Below are 18,165 nucleotides of genomic sequence, written 5' to 3'. Positions count from 1 at the left end.
TCAGTCAGTACTTGTAACCAAGCCTAAGCCTGTCCACTACAACATCAGTCAGTACTTGTAACCAAACCTAAGCCTGGCCACTACAACATCAGTCAGTACTTGTAACCAAGCATAAGCCTGGCCACTACTACATCAGTCATTACTAGTAACCAAGCATAAGCCTGTCCACTGCAACATCAGTCAGTACTTGTAACCAAGTCTAAGCCTGTCCGCTACAACACCAGTCAGTACTTGTAACCAAGCCTAAGCCTGTCCACTACAATATCAGTCAGTACTTGTCACCAAGCCTAAGCCTGTCCACTACAACATCAGTCAGTACTAGTAACCAAACATAAGCCTGTCCACTACAACATCAGTCAGTACTTGTAACCAAGCCTAAGCTTGTCCACTACAACATCAGTCAGTACTTGTAACCAAGCCTAAGCATGTCCACTACAACACCAGACAGTACTTGTAACCAAGCCTAAGCCTGGCCACTACTACATCAGTCAGTACTTATAACCAAGCCTAAGCCTGTCCACTACAACATCAGTCAGTAAATGTATCCAAGCCTAAGCCTGGCCACTACAACATCAGTCAGTACTTGTAACCAAGCTTGAGCCTGGCCACTACAACATCAGTCAGTACTTGTAACCAAGCCTAAGCCTGGCCACTACAACATCAGTCAGTACTTGTAACCAAGCCTAAGCCTGGCCACTACAACATCAGTCAGTACTTGTAACCAAGCCTAAGCCTGGCCACTACAACATCAGTCAGTACTTGAAACCAAGCCTAAGCCTGTCCACTACAACATCAGTCAGTACTTGTAACCAAGCCTAAGCCTGGCCACTACAACATCAGTCAGTACTTGTAACCAAGCCTAAGCCTGGCCACTACAACATCAGTCAGTACTAGTAACCAAGCCTAAGCCTGGCCACTACAACGTCAGTCAGTACTAGTAACCAAGCCTAAGCCTGGCCACTACAACATCAGTCAGTACTAGTAACCAAGCGTAAGCCTGGCCACTACAACATCAGTCAGTACTAGTAACCAAGCGTAAGCCTGGCCACTACAACATCAGTCAGTACTTGTAACCAAGCGTAAGCCTGGCCACTACAACATCAGTCAGTACTAGTAACCAAGCGTTAGCCTGGCCACTACAACATCAGTCAGTACTAGTAACCAAGCCTAAGCCTGGCCACTACAACATCAGTCAGTACTTGTAACCAAGCCTAAGCCTGGCCACTACAACATCAGTCAGTACTAGTAACCAAGCCTAAGCCTGGCCACTACAACATCAGTCAGTACTAGTAACCAAGCCTAAGCCTGGCCACTACAACATCAGTCAGTACTTGTAACCAAGCCTAAGCCTGGCCACTACAACATCAGTCAGTACTAGTAACCAAGCCTAAGCCTGGCCACTACAACATCAGTCAGTACTAGTAACCAAGCCTAAGCCTGGCCACTACAACATCAGTCAGTACTAGTAACCAAGCCTAAGCCTGGCCACTACAACATCAGTCAGTACTAGTAACCAAGCGTAAGCCTGGCCACTACAACATCAGTCAGTACTTGTAACCAAGCGTAAGCCTGGCCACTACAACATCAGTCAGTACTAGTAACCAAGCGTTAGCCTGGCCACTACAACATCAGTCAGTACTAGTAACCAAGCCTAAGCCTGGCCACTACAACATCAGTCAGTACTAGTAACCAAGCCTAAGCCTGGCCACTACAACATCAGTCAGTACTAGTAACCAAGCCTAAGCCTGGCCACTACAACATCAGTCAGTACTAGTAACCAAGCGTAAGCCTGGCCACTACAACATCAGTCAGTACTTGTAACCAAGCCTAAGCCTGGCCACTACAACATCAGTCAGTACTAGTAACCAAGCCTAAGCCTGGCCACTACAACATCAGTCAGTACTTGTAACCAAGCCTAAGCCTGTCCACTACAACATCAGTCAGTACTAGTAACCAAGCGTAAGCCTGGCCACTACAACATCAGTCAGTACTAGTAACCAAGCCTAAGCCTGGCCACTACAACATCAGTCAGTACTAGTAACCAAGCCTAAGCCTGGCCACTACAACATCAGTCAGTACTAGTAACCAAGCCTAAGCCTGGCCACTACAACATCAGTCAGTACTAGTAACCAAGCCTAAGCCTGGCCACTACAACATCAGTCAGTACTAGTAACAAAGCCTAAGCCGGGCCACTACAACATCAGTCAGTACTAGTAACCAAACGTAAGCCTGGCCACTACAACATCAGTCAGTACTTGTAACCAAGCCTAAGCCTTGCCACTACAACATCAGTCAGTACTAGTAACCAAGCCTAAGCCTGGCCACTACAACATCAGTCAGTACTAGTAACCAAGCCTAAGCCGGGCCACTACAACATCAGTCAGTACTAGTAACCAAGCCTAAGCCTGGCCACTACAACATCAGTCAGTACTAGTAACCAAGCCTAAGCCTGGCCACTACAACATCAGTCAGTACTAGTAACCAAGCCTAAGCCGGGCCACTACAACATCAGTCAGTACTAGTAACCAAGCCTAAGCCTGGCCACTACAACATCAGTCAGTACTAGTAACCAAGCGTAAGCCTGGTTACTACAACATCAGTCAGTACTAGTAACCAAGCCTAAGCCTGGCCACTACAACATCAGTCAGTACTAGTAACCAAGCCTATGCCTGGCCACTACAACATCAGTCAGGACTAGTAACCAAGCGTAAGCATGGCCACTACAACATGAGTCAGTACTAGTAACCAAGCCTAAGCCTGGCCACTGCAACATCACTCAGTACTAGTAACCAAGCGTAAGCCTGGCCACTACAACATCAGTCAGTACTAGTAACCAAGCGTAAGCCTGGCCACTACAACATCAGTCAGTACTAGTAACCAAGCCTAAGCCTGGCCACTACAACATCAGTCAGTACTAGTAACCAAGCCTAAGCCTGGCCACTACAACATCAGTCAGTACTAGTAACCAAGCCTAAGCCTGTCCACTACAACGTCAATTAGTTTATAAAATCTTTAAAATAATGTTTTTTAATGATTGCTTATGAGAAGCTTTTCTTTGGCAGTCAGACAAGGAATATAATTTTTTAACATAAATTTACGTATACCAACTTGAGATATTTTATATTAGTTTATTTCATTTCAAAATCTATGTACAGATTTATGACCTGTCAGTTTAAATAGGCATATAGTATTTATGGAAACAAATTAGTTGAATGCACAGAAAATTATATTGGCGATAATTAGTATTTGGATCATGTAGTCTACATATGCACTGTGTACGCCCCCCCCCCCAAAAAAAATAACAGTTTTTGAACTATTGAAGAACGTTAGTTGTTCATGAATTAATGGAGATATTAATATAGTATCCCTGATGGGATACCTTCAAGTGTTTACTAAAATTTTTAATAACCTTTCGGTTACTTCCTCCGAACGTTTGTTTATTACTAGAGAACGTAATATCTGATAAGCTTCAACGTGTCAGTACCAGCTCAGTGAACGAAGGAAAGGACTCATTGAGCTTTTGGCGTATGTAAATATGTTATGATCAGTGTCATACTTCTGGGGATTTAATTTCCAGTCAATAATATGCTCCAAAGGTTCAGTAATGATGTGCGCTACGTGGAAGACAGGAGAAATGTGTAGATATCATTTTGATGAGTAGATTTAAAAAAAAAAAAAGGTGTGGAAACGTGACTATGCCTCCTTTAAGCAATTTAAACTGTAAATGACCGATTCAACTTACGGGACTGTTATTTTATAAATATGTGTGGAACAACTTGAAATATACATCATGATACCACACTCACAGATTACAAAGTTAATCTTTTCTGTATGTATTTCCAGTACAACCTGACCAAGCAGCAGAATGATTTCAAAATTCAACTAAAGCACCTAGAAGATGATCTGCTTAGTCGCCTGTCATCGGCCGGAGGCAACTTCTTAGGAGACACAGCGCTTGTAGAGAATCTGGAACACACGAAAGCCACCGCCCAGGAGATCCAGGAGAAGGTCAGTTGTCTGTAACTGATGCAGTTTTTATCTTGTTGTGGCCAATTACATTAAACCTTCATATTGACTAGGATAAGGAACGGATCACTTTGATATATATATATATATAAATATAAATATATATATATATATATATATATATATATATATATATATATATATATATATATATATATATATATATATATATATATATATATATATATATATATATATATATATATATAAATATATATATATATATATATATATATATATATATATATATATATATATATATATATATATATATATATATATATATATATATATATATATATATATATATATAGAGATATAGCTAGATATATATATGTATATATATATATATATATATATATATATATCTTTCTTTCTTTCAACACACCGGCCGTATCCCACCGAGGCGGGGTGGCCCAAAAGGAAAAACGAAAGTTTCTCCTTTTACATTTAGTAATATATACAGGAGAAGAGGTTACTAGCCCCTTGCTCCCGGCATTTTAGTTGCCTCTTACAACACGCATGGCTTACGGAGGAAGAATTCTGTTCCACTTCCCCATGGAGATAAGAGGAAATAAACAAGAATAAGAACTAGAAAGAAAATAGAAGAAAACCCAGAGGGGTGTGTATATATGTGCTTGTACATGTATGTGTAGTGTGACCTAAGTGTAAGTAGAAGTAGCAAGACGTACCTGAAATCTTGCATGTTCATGAGACAGAAAAAAGGACACCAGCAATCCTACCATCATGTAAAACAATTACAGGCTTTCGTTTTACACTCACTTGGCAGGACGGTAGTACCTCCCTGGGCGGTTGCTGTCTACCAACCTACTACCTATAATATATATATATATATATATATATATATATATATATATATATATATATATATATATATATATATATATATATATATATATATATATATGCCGAATAGGCAGAACTTGCGATCTTGGCTTAAAAAGCAACGCTCATCTTGCCATATAGGACAAGTGAAAATTTGTGTATGCAGTAATTTCTCCAAAATCATTCTGAACCTAACGAAAAAAATATATTTCACTGTGTTTGTTTAGTATTAAATTATTGTAAACAAATCTAAATTATATTTAGTTAGGTTAGGCTAAAATAAATTGCGCTCATTATAGTAAGGTTAGGTAAGTTTTCTAAGTTCCTTTTGGTGCAAAATTATAAATTTTTACATCAACATTAATGAAAAAAATATATCTTTAAACGTAAATGAGAAAATTTTAGAAAGGACTTAATTTTAAATGAGTTCTTCCTAATTGACCAGTTTTACATATTCGGCACGACATATATATATATATATATATATTTATTATAATATATATATGTATATATATACGTATATATATATATATATATATATATATATATATATATATATATATATATATATATATATATATATATATATATATATATGCAATAAGATCACAGTAAACAGGTGATTTCAGAATATGCAAAACAACCACTCTGAAAGAATAGAGAAATTCCAAGCGCTTTCGTGACTACTCACATTATCAAGGAACTATGAAAGTAAAGCATCCAAGGAATGTATGTAAGGGGTCTGGCCAACACCTCAAGATAGAGTCAAACTGTCTGTTTTCTCATCAATGTTTTTAAGAGCTTTACGAATTTGTAGTCCTGAGTTCATAGATGAGGAAATATCCAAAATTTATGAAATAGCTAATGATTTAAAATACCCAAGAAATGTAATTGATAAATCTTTTAAAGTTGCTAGAAATACTTTTTACAATCCAAAAAGGGACAACCAGCCTTATTCAACTAAAAATATGTTGGTTCTCCCTTACCATGAAAACTTGGCTGATATGCCTTCTCTTCTTAAGACTTTTAATATCAAAGTTGTATTCAAAAATCTTGATACAGTAAAAAAAACTTTTGATAAAGAATTCCCCCCAAAATGCTGATGGATGTGTCTATAAGATTCCTTGTAAAATTTGCGATAAAGTTTATTACGGTCAAACTGGTAAAAATCTCGAACTAAGATTAAAACAACATAAATATAGCATTAGAACTGGACAAGATTCCAATGCTCTATTTATTCATTTAAGAGATTTTAACCATCCAATTGATTTTCAAAAAGTTGAGAAAGTAGTATCAAGCAAGTCCATGGTCGACAGGAATATAATTGAATCTTGTTTCATAAAAAGCAGTTTTGCCAATAATATGAATATTTCCTTTGGTTTATATAAATTAGATTCATTTATAATTAATAGAATTTGGGAAGAATTTAATAATACACTGGACAAATAATAATTTTAAAAATTTTCTTGGGTAGAATAGTTTGTTGGTGGGTTGTGCAAAGGACCTGTCCAGTTGGGCCGGCGCGCGTCAGGTGTTTAACCGTTGTGGGATCTGATAGTGAGGTGTTGGCCAGACCCCTTATATACCTTCCTTGGATGCTTTACTTTCAAAGTTCCTTGATAATATGAGTAGTCACGAAACGCTTGGAATTTCTCTATTCTTTCAGAGTGGTTGTTTTGCATATATATATATATATATATATATATATATATATATATATATATATATATATATATATATATATATATATATATATATATATATATATATATATTTATATATATATATATATATATATATATATATATATATATATATATATATATATATATATATATATATATATATATATATATATATATATATATATATATATATATATTTAAGAAGTCAACCGTCTCCCACCGAGGCAGGGTGACCCAAAAAGAGAGAAAATCCCCTAAAAGAGAATACATTCATCATCATTCAACACTTTCACCTCACTCACACATAATCACTGTTTTTTCAGAGGTGCCCAGAATACAACAGTTTAGAAGTATATACGTATAAAAATACACAATATATCCCTCCAAACTGGCAATATCCCAAACCCCTCCTTTAGAGTGCAGGCATTGTACTTCCCATTTACAGGACTCAAGTCCGGTTATATAAAATAACCGGTTTCCCTGAATCCCTTCACTAAATATTACCCTGCTCACATTCCAACAGCTCGTCAGGTCCCAAATACCATTCGTCTCCATTCACTCCTATCTAACACGCTCACGCACGCTTGCTGGAAGTCCAAACCCCTCGCCCACAACAATTCCTTTACCCTCTCCCTCCAGCCTTTTCGAGGACGACCCCTACCCCGCCTTCCTTCCCCTACAGATTTTTATGCTTTCCATGTCATTCTACTTTGATCCATTCTCTCTAAATGATCAAACCACCTCAACAAACCCTCTTCAGCCCTCTGACTAATACTTTTATTGACTCCACACCTTCTCCTAATTTCCACACTCCGAATTTTCTGCATAATTTTTACACTACATATTGCCCTTAGACAGGACATCTCCACTGCCTCCAAGCACCTCCTCGCTGCAGCATTTACAACCCAAGCTTCACACCCATATAAGAGTGTTGGTACTACTATACTTTCATACATTCCCGTCTTTGCCTCCACAGATAACATTTTTTGCCTCCACATATATATCTCAATGCACCACTCGCCTTTTTTTCCTTCATCAGTTCTATGATTAACCTCATCCTTCATAAATCCATCCACTGACAAGTAAACTCCAAAATGTCTGAAAACATTCACTTCTTCCATACTCCTCCTCCCCAATTTGATATCAAATTTTTCTTTATCTTAATCATTTGATACCCTCATGACCTTACTTTCTACCTTTACACACACTCCCAAACTTATCCACTAACCTTTACACAGTATCATCAGCAAAAAGTAACTGTGACACTTCCCATTTCGTATTTAATTCCCTTTAATTTATTCTCATCCCTCTCCCGAACACCCTAGCGTTTACTTCTTTTACAACCCCATCTATTAATATATTAAACAACCATGGTGACATTACACATCCTTATCTAAGACCTACTTTTACCGGGAAGTAGTCTCCCTCTCTTCTGCACACCATAACCTGAGCCTCACTGTCCTCATAAAAACTCTTTACAGCATTTAGTAACTTAACACCTATTCCATATACTTGCAACATCTGCCACATTGCTCTCCTATCCACTCTATCATATGCTTTTTCTAAATCCATAAATGCAATAAAAGCTTCCCTATGTTTATCTAAATATTGTTCACATATATGCTTCAATGTAAACACTTGATCTACACATCCCCTACCCACTCTGAAACCTCCTTGCTCATCCACAATTCTACATTCTGTCTTACCTCTAATTCTTTCAATAATAACCCTACCGTACACTTTTCCTGGTATACTCAATAAACTTATTCCTCTATAATTTTTACAATCTCTTTTGTCCCCCTTCCCTTTATATAAAGGGACTATACATGCTGTCTGCCAGTCCCTAGGTACCTTCCCCTGTTTCATACATTTATTAAACAAAAATACCAACCACTCCAACACTATGCCCCCCCTCCCTGCTTTTAACATTTCTGTTATGATCCCTTCAGTTCCAGCTTCTTTACCCCCTCTCATCCTACGTAATGCCTCACGCACCTCCCCCGCACTCACATCCTGCTCATCTTCACTCCTATAAGATGTTATACCTCCCTGGCCAGTAAATGAAATTACCGCCTCCCTTTCTTCGTCAACATTTAAAAGTTCCTCAAAATATTCTCTACACCTACCCAATACCTCCATCTCCCCATCTACTAAATCCCCTACTTTGTTTTTAACTGACAAATCCATTTGTTCCCTAGGCTTTCTTAACTTGTTTAACTCACTCCAAATTTTTTTCTTATTTTCATTAAAATTTCTTCACAGTGCCTCTCCCACTCTATCATCTGCTCTCCTTTTGCACTCTCTCACCATTCTTTTCACCTTTCTTTTACTCTCCATATACTCTACTCTTCATATAACACTTCTGCTTTGTAAAAACCTCTCATAAGCTAACTTTTCTCTTTTATCACACCTTTTACTTCATCATTCCACCAATCACTCCTCTTTCCTCCTGCACCCACCCTCCTATAACCACAAACTTCTGCCCTACATTCTAAGACTGCATTTTTAAACTATTCCAACCCTCTTCAGCCCCCCCCCCACTACTCATACTTGCACCAGCCCACCTTTCTGCCAGTAGATGGTTATATTTCACCTGAACTTCCTCCTCCCTTAGTTTGTACACTTTCATCTCCCTCTTACTTGTTGTTATCATTTTCCTCTTATCCCATCTATCTCTTTCTCTAACTATAGCTACAACTAGATAATGATTCGATATATCAGTTGCCCCTCTATAAACGTGTACATCCTGAAGCCTACCCATCAACCTTTTATCCACCAATACATAATCTAACGAACTACTTTCATTACGTGCTATGTCATACCTAGTATATTTATTTTTCCTCTTTTTCATAAAATGTGCATTACTTATTACCAAACCTCTTTCTACACATAGCTCAATTAAAGGCTCCCCATTTTCATTTACCCCTGGCACCCCAGATTTACCTACTACACTTTCCACAACATTTTTACCCACTTTAGCATTAAAATCCCCATCCACCATTACTCTCACACTTGGTTCAAAACTCCCCAAGCACTCAATCAACATTTCCCAAAATCTCTCTCTCTTTCCTCTATACTTCTCTCTTCCCCAGGCGCATATACGCTTACTATAACCCACTTCTCACATCCAACCTTTATTTTACTCCACATAATCCTTGAATTAATGCATTTATAGTCCCTCTTTTCCTGCCATAGCTTATCCTTCAACATTATTGATACTCCTTTTTTAGCTCTAACTCTATTTGAAACCCCTGACCTAATCCCATTTATTCCTCTCCACTGAAATTCACCCACCTCCTTCAGCTTTGTTTCACTTAAAGCCAGGACATCCAGTTTCTTCTCATTCACAACATCCACAATCATCTCTTTCTTATCATTCGCACAACATCCACGCACATTCAGACTTCCCACTTTGATAATTTTCTTCTTATTCTTTTTAGTAATTATTACAGGAAAAGGGGTTACTAGCCCATTGTTCCCGGCATTTTAGTTGACTTTTACAACACGCATGGCTTACGGAGGAAAGATTCTTATTCCACTTCCCCATGGATATAAAAGGACAAGTAATAAGAACAAGACCTAAGATAAAATCTAAGAAAACTCAGATGATTGTGTATAAATACACGTGTACATGTATGTGTAGTATGACCTAAGTGTAAGTAGAAGTAGCAAGACGTACCTGTAATCTTGCATATTTATGAGACAGACAAAAGACACCAGGAATCCTACCATCATGTAAAACAATTACAGGCTTTCGTTTTACACTCACTTGGCAGGCGGTCAGTACTTCCCTGGGTGGTTGCTGTCTACCAACCTACTACAATTTATATATATATATATATATATATATATATATATATATATATATATATATATATATATATATATATATATATATATATATATATATATATATATATATATATATATATATATATATATATATATATATATATATATATATATATATATATATATATATATATATATATATATATATATATATATATACATGCGAGTACAACATCCAGTTCTGCTGGATGCGCAACTCTTAAGGCTCGTATGGTCCAGTGGATTGGGGAGTCATGTGCTTTCGCCCACCATGAGGCAGGACAAAGCAGCATGGGTTCGGGTCCTTGGCTAGTGCAGTTCTGTTACTGATATATATATATATATATATATATATATATATATATATATATATATATATATATATATATATATATATATATATATATATATATATATATATATATATATATATATACATATATATATATATATATATATTTATTTTTTATTTATTATCACACCGGCCGATTCCCACCAAGGCAGGGTGGCCCGAAAAAGAAAAACTTTCACCATCATTCACTCCATCACTGTCTTGCCAGAAGGGTGCTTTACACTACAGTTTTTAAAACTGCAACATTAACACCCCTCCTTCAGAGTGCAGGCACTGTACTTCCCATCTCCAGAACTCAAGTCCGGCCTGCCGGTTTCCCTGAATCCCTTCATAAATGTTACTTTGCTCACACTCCAACAGCACGTCAAGTATTAAAAACCATTTGTCTCCATTCACTCCTATCAAACACGCTCACGCATGCCTGCTGGAAGTCCAAGCCCCTCGCACACAAAACCTCCTTTACCCCCTCCCTCCAACCCTTCCTAGGCCGACCCCTACCCCGCCTTCCTTCCACTACAGACTGATACACTCTTGAAGTCATTCTGTTTCGCTCCATTCTCTCTACATGTCCGAACCACCTCAACAACCCTTCCTCAGCCCTCTGGACAACAGTTTTGGTAATCCCGCACCTCCTCCTAACTTCCAAACTACGAATTCTCTGCATTATATTCACACCACACATTGCCCTCAGACATGACATCTCCACTGCCTCCAGCCTTCTCCTCGCTGCAACATTCATCACCCACGCTTCACACCCATATAAGAGCGTTGGTAAAACTATACTCTCATACATTCCCCTCTTTGCCTCCAAGGACAAAGTTCTTTGTCTCCACAGACTCCTAAGTGCACCACTCACTCTTTTTCCCTCATCAATTCTATGATTCACCTCATCTTTCATAGACCCATCCGCTGACACGTCCACTCCCAAATATCTGAATACGTTCACCTCCTCCATACTCTCTCCCTCCAATCTGATATTCAATCTTTCATCACCTAATCTTTTTGTTATCCTCATAACCTTACTCTTTCCTGTATTCACCTTTAATTTTCTTCTTTTGCACACCCTACCAAATTCATCCACCAATCTCTGCAACTTCTCTTCAGAATCTCCCAAGAGCACAGTGTCATCAGCAAAGAGCAGCTGTGACAACTCCCACTTTGTGTGTGATTCTTTATCTTTTAACTCCACGCCTCTTGCCAAGACCCTCGCATTTACTTCTCTTACAACCCCATCTATAAATATATTAAACAACCACGGTGACATCACACATCCTTGTCTAAGGCCTACTTTTACTGGGAAAAAATTTCCCTCTTTCCTACATACTCTAACTTGAGCCTCACTATCCTCGTAAAAACTCTTCACTGCTTTCAGTAACCTACCTCCTACACCATACACTTGCAACATATATATATATATATATATATATATATATATATATATATATATATATATATATATATATATATATATAATATATATATAGTTCCTTGACACTGTGAATAGTCACGAAAGCGCTTGGAATTTCACTACTCTTTCACAATGGTTGTTTTGCATATTTTAAAATCACCTTTTTACTGTGATCTTATTGCATATAAGTAGTCATAATTTCTACAGAGCGGTCCCTTCCGGTTTAGCTCCTTCTACAGAGCGGTCCCTTCCGGTTTAAGCCTTCCACTGAGCGGTCCCCTTTTCACACCTAGGTGTTACTTCCGGTTTGACTTTGACCTTGACCACGACCCCCGCCCACGACCCCCCCAACCAATACCCCCGCCCACGACCCCCCCCTTCGCGACCCCCCGCCGCGCGCCCCGCCCGCGCGCCCCGCCCGCGCGCCCGCCCGCGCCCTTCGCGACCCCCGCCCGCGCCTTCTGCTGCGCCTTCTGCAGCGTCGTCCGGATCGCCCCCGCGCCTCGAATTTTTTTCCGATTTTTTTCGAATTTTTTTTGAATTTCATTTTCTTGTGCTCTCCATCTCCTCGGATCAAATTTTTGAGGTTCCCCCTCCCACTTTCACCCCCCATCCCCCAAAAATTTCTCAATATCAAAGTCTCCACTTCCTCGGATCCCCCAACCCAAAAAATTTCTCGATAATACAAGTTTTTGGATTCCCCCCCTATGGGGTTTTCGAAATTCTCCATCTCCTCGGATCAAGTTTTTGGATCCCCCCTATGGGGTTTTCGAAATTCTCCATCTCCTTGGATCAAGGTTTTTGGATTCTCCCCTATGGGGTTTTCGAAATTCTCCATCTCCTCGGATCAAATTTTCTCGATAATACCAAGACTCCATCTCCTCAGATCAAATTTTTTGGATCCCCCTATGGGGGTTTCGAAAGTCTCCATCTCCTTGGATCAAGTTTTTTGGATTCCCCCCTATGGGGTTTTCGAAATTCTCCAATTCCTTGGATCAAATTTTTGGGTACCCCTCCTTTCACCCCAAATTTTCTCGACAATACCATGACTCCATCTCCTCGGATCAAGTTTTTTGGATCCCCCCTATGGGGTTTTCGAAATTCTCCATCTCCTCGGATCAAATTTTCTCGACAATACCATGACTCCATCTCCTCGGATCAAGTTTTTTGGATCCCCCCTATGGGGTTTTCGAAATTCTCCTTGGATCAAGTTTTTTTGGATTCCCCCCTATGGGGTTTTCGAAATTCTCCAATTCCTCGGATCAAGTTTTTGGAATCCCCCCTCTGGGTATAAGCATTCAAAATAGACTCCTCCTATGGGGGCATGCTTACTACAGGTCTAATGAAGGGTGTTTACTCGGCGGTCAGTGACGTCACGCGCACACAGGTTGAATCTTGTATACCCTTTTAATTAATAAGGGGACATAGCAGTGACGTCACGCGCACACAGGCTGAATCTTGTCGATCCTTTTAGTTCATTCAAGTTAATAAGGGGACACAGTACATCAGAAAGGCACATTTTTTCGTTAATACCCACAATTTCTTTACAACACAAGTCTAGACATTTTTTAACTATTTCATCTCAGGTCACTCCCCCACGAAGTAACCTCCTCCCCACCCTCCCGAACCCTCACACTCCAACCAACACCTCACAATTTTCACTCATAACCCCCAATTTTTCTCGTTTTAACCCTTTTAGTTCATTAAAGTTAATAAGGGGACACATGCATCAGAAAGTCACCACAACACTTATAACCACTTTTCGATAAATTCACTAGTCACAATTTTACATATTACGAAGTTAATACGCACTTTTACTTTGAACACCTTCAAAACACTCTCTTAAATCATTTGAATACTCACAAAAATACCTTTATACATTTCCAAACAACACTGAAATACTCCAAAACATCATTCGAACACCCCCAAAATCACCTCTGAATACTCCCAGAACACCTTCATAAGTACTCTTGCACATCATTTGAACACCTTCATAAGTACTCTCATAATCATTTGTACACCTTCAAAAAACACCTTTTGAATACTCACATAAACACCCTTGAACACCTTCAAAACACCTTTGAATAACCTCAAAACACCTTTGAACACCTTCAAAACACCCTTGAACACCCTTGATCACCTTCAAAAAAAACAACATTTGAACACACTCAAAACACCTTTGAACACCTTTGAACATTTCCAAACAACACTGAAACACTTCCAAAAACACCATTTGAGTACTCCCAAATACACCACTGAATACTAAAACACCACTGAATACACTCAAAACACCACCAAAATCACCATGAAACACTTCCAAAAAACACAATTTGAGTACTCCCAATTACACCACTGAATACTACTAAAACACCGCTGAATTCAATCAAAACACCCTTCAACACCTTCAAAACACCTTTACCTGGAGAGAGTTCCTTTGAACACCTTTGAACATTTCCAAAAACACTATTTGAGTACTCCCAATTACACCACTGATTACTACTAAAACACCGCTGAATTCAATCAAAACACCCTTCAACACCTTCAAACACCCTTGAACACCTTCAAAACACTCTTGAACACCTTCAAAAACACCTTTGAACATTTCCAAAACACTATTTGAGTACTCCCAATTACACCACTGATTACTACTAAAACACCGCTGAATTCAATCAAAACACCCTTCAACACCTTCAAACACCCTTGAACACACTCAAAACACCCTTCAACACCTTCAAAAACACCTTTGAACATTTCCAAAAACACTATTTGAGTACTCCCAATTACACCACTGATTACTACTAAAACACCGCTGAATTCAATCAAAACACCCTTCAACACCTTCAAACACCCTTGAACACCTTCAAAACACTCTTGAACACCTTCAAAAACACCTTTGAACATTTCCAATCAACACTGAAACACTTCCAAAAAAACACAATTTGAGTACTCCCAATTACACCACTGAATACTACTAAAACACCGCTGAATTCAATCAAAACACCCTTCAACACCTTCAAAACACCTTTGAACACCTTCAAAACACCTTTGAACACCTTCAAAACACTCTCATAATCATTTGAACACACTCAAAACACCTTTGAATAACCTCAAAACACCTTTGAACACCTTCAAAACACCCTTGAACATTTCCAATCAACACTGAAACACTTCCAAAAAAACACAATTTGAGTACTCCCAATTACACCACTGAATACTACTAAAACACCGCTGAATTCAATCAAAACACCCTTCAACACCTTCAAAACACCTTTGAACATTTCCAAAACACTATTTGAGTACTCCCAATTACACCACTGATTACTACTAAAACACCGCTGAATTCAATCAAAACACCCTTCAACACCTTCAAACACCCTTGGACACACTCAAAACACCCTTCAACACCTTCAAAACACCTTTGAACACCTTCAAAACACCTTTGAACACCTTCAAAACACTCTCATAATCATTTGAACACACTCAAAACACCTTTGAATAACCTCAAAACACCTTTGAACACCTTCAAAACACCCTTGAACACCCTTGATCACCTTCAAAAAAACAACATTTGAACACACTCAAAACACCTTTGAACACCTTTGAACATTTCCAAACAACACTGAAACACTTCCAAAAACACCATTTGAGTACTCCCAAATACACCACTGATTACTAAAACACCACTGAATACACTCAAAACACCACCAAAATCACCATAAACTAAGATCAACACCCACATCCCACAACACCCACAACCCACAACACCCACAATTTTTTCTCGTTTTATCTAATTTCATTAGAAAGTCACAACACCCACACCTCCCATTTTTTTCTCGTTTTAACCCTTTTAGTTCATTAAAGTTAATAAGGGGGCACACTACATCAGAAAAAGTCACAAAAACAACCCACTTATAACGTCTTTTCGGTATCTCTAGTTCGACAACAACACCCACATCCCACAACACCCACATCCCACATCCCACACACACACACAGACACACACACACACACACATCCCTAACCTAGCCTAACCTAACCTAACTTATCCTAACCTAACCTAACCTAACCTAACCTAACCTAACCTAACCTAACCTAACCTAACCTAACTTATCCTAACCTAGCCTAACCTAACCTAACCTAACCTTACCTAACTTATCCTAACCTAACCTAACCTAGCCTAACCTAACCTAACTTAACCTAACCTAACCTAACCTAACCGAACCTACCCTAACCTAACCTTACCTAACATAACCTAACCTAGCCTAACCTAACCTAACCTAACTTAACCTAACCCAACCTAACCTAACCTAACCTAGCCTAACCTAACTTAACCTAACCTAACCTAACCTAACCTACCCTAACCTAACCTAACCAATCTTAACCTAACATAACCTAACCTAGCCGAACCTATCCTAACCTAACCTAAAATATATTGGAACACTTCCAAAATACATTAGAGTACTTCAGAATTACTTTGAACGACTCCATTTTTTTGGATATTTCCAAATTAGTTTTGAAAACTTTATCGTAAAATCGAACATTATTTTCTTGTTGGTAAACACACTCAATGGTAGAAATATTTACTCGATTTCCGAATAGAAACACTTTCCTCGCTCTGAGAGACTCATTGTGGGTCACCCCTTCCCCCCCCCAACACCACTGGGTAATGCGGTTCACACCCAAGGTAGATTTAAGATAATCATGAACACCTGCGTCAACTCAGGACAGACAGACGCCATGAAATGCGGGTAACATCCAAGGTAGAAAATCATCTCTTTCCAGACCAACTGTCTATCCTAACCTAACCTAACCTAACCTAACCTAATTCCTAACCTAACCTAACCTCACCTAACCGAACCTAACCTAACTCCATCAATCACCTCTATCCTAACCTAACCTAACCTAACCTAACCCAACCTAACTCCATCAAACACCTCTATCCTAACCTAACCTAACCTATCCTAACCTAACCTAACTCCATCAAACACCTCGAATACTACCTAACTTAACCTAACCTAACCTTACCTAACCTACCGAACCTAACCTAACCTAACCTAACCTATCCTAACCTGTCCTAACCTAACCTAACCTATCCTAACCTAACCTAACCTAACCTAACTTATCCTAAGCTAACCTAACCTAACTTATCCTAACCTAACCTATCCTCACCTAACCTAACCTAAAATAACGAACCTAACCTAACTTATCCTAATCTAATCTAACCTAACCTAACTTATCCTAACCTAACCTAACTTATCCTAACCTAACCTAACCTAACCTAAAATAACCTAACCTAACTTATCCTAACCTACTCACTTTACTTTGAACACCTTCAAAACACTCTCATACATCATTTGAGACCCCCTTTTCTCAATATCTCTCATCCACAACCTTTATCATCTCACTACAGAACAACCCCAAGATTACTTCGAACACTCTCATAAAGCATATGAGTACTCACATAAACACTTTTGAACATTTCCAAACAACACTGAAGCACTTCCAAAATATCATTTTGATTACTCCCAAATAAGATTTGACAGCTCTAATTTATCTACACTTACACATTTCATTAAATTACATCTCATCCCCCCAAACTCCTCCCTCATTCTCCAGACTTTACAACATTAGCACAAAAAAACTAACTCATACACTTATGACATGAGACATTACCATATCTAACACACTGACTAACTTTGAACCAACTCTGAACACCACTGATCTTCTTCAAAAAATGCTCTGCACATCATTTGAACACCTTCAAAAAAAACACCATCAAACACCTCCGAATACTCCCAAAAAAACACTACTGATTACTACCAAATCACCACTGAATACTACCAATCACCGTCAAAATCACCAGAAACTAAGTTTAACATCACCATCTAACATCCTTTTTATAGAAATCCCCTCAAATCACTATAACCAAGAAGTCCCTCCCCATTTGGCGCATGAAAAAAAAAAAGCATGAACACAAACCTAATACGCAAACACTTAGTACATGATCACCATCAACT

General features: G+C 38.4%; 1 protein-coding gene across 1 annotated transcript in view; it reads left to right on the top strand.

Moving 5' to 3' along the window:
* Positions 1-18,165, top strand: part of Dhc93AB (Dynein heavy chain at 93AB) — a 646,785-nt gene that overhangs the window by 548,224 nt on the left and 80,396 nt on the right. The window contains exon 55 of the mRNA XM_070089003.1: positions 3,844-4,008. Within this exon, the coding sequence (XP_069945104.1) occupies positions 3,844-4,008 (165 nt within the window). The remainder of the gene's footprint in view (positions 1-3,843; positions 4,009-18,165) is intronic.

The sequence above is a fragment of the Cherax quadricarinatus genome, chromosome 27, assembly GCF_038502225.1.
Source record: "Cherax quadricarinatus isolate ZL_2023a chromosome 27, ASM3850222v1, whole genome shotgun sequence".
Taxonomy (NCBI): Eukaryota; Metazoa; Arthropoda; class Malacostraca; order Decapoda; family Parastacidae; genus Cherax; species Cherax quadricarinatus.
Note: the sequence above shows the minus strand (reverse complement) of the source record. Positions and strands in the feature narration are given on the sequence as shown.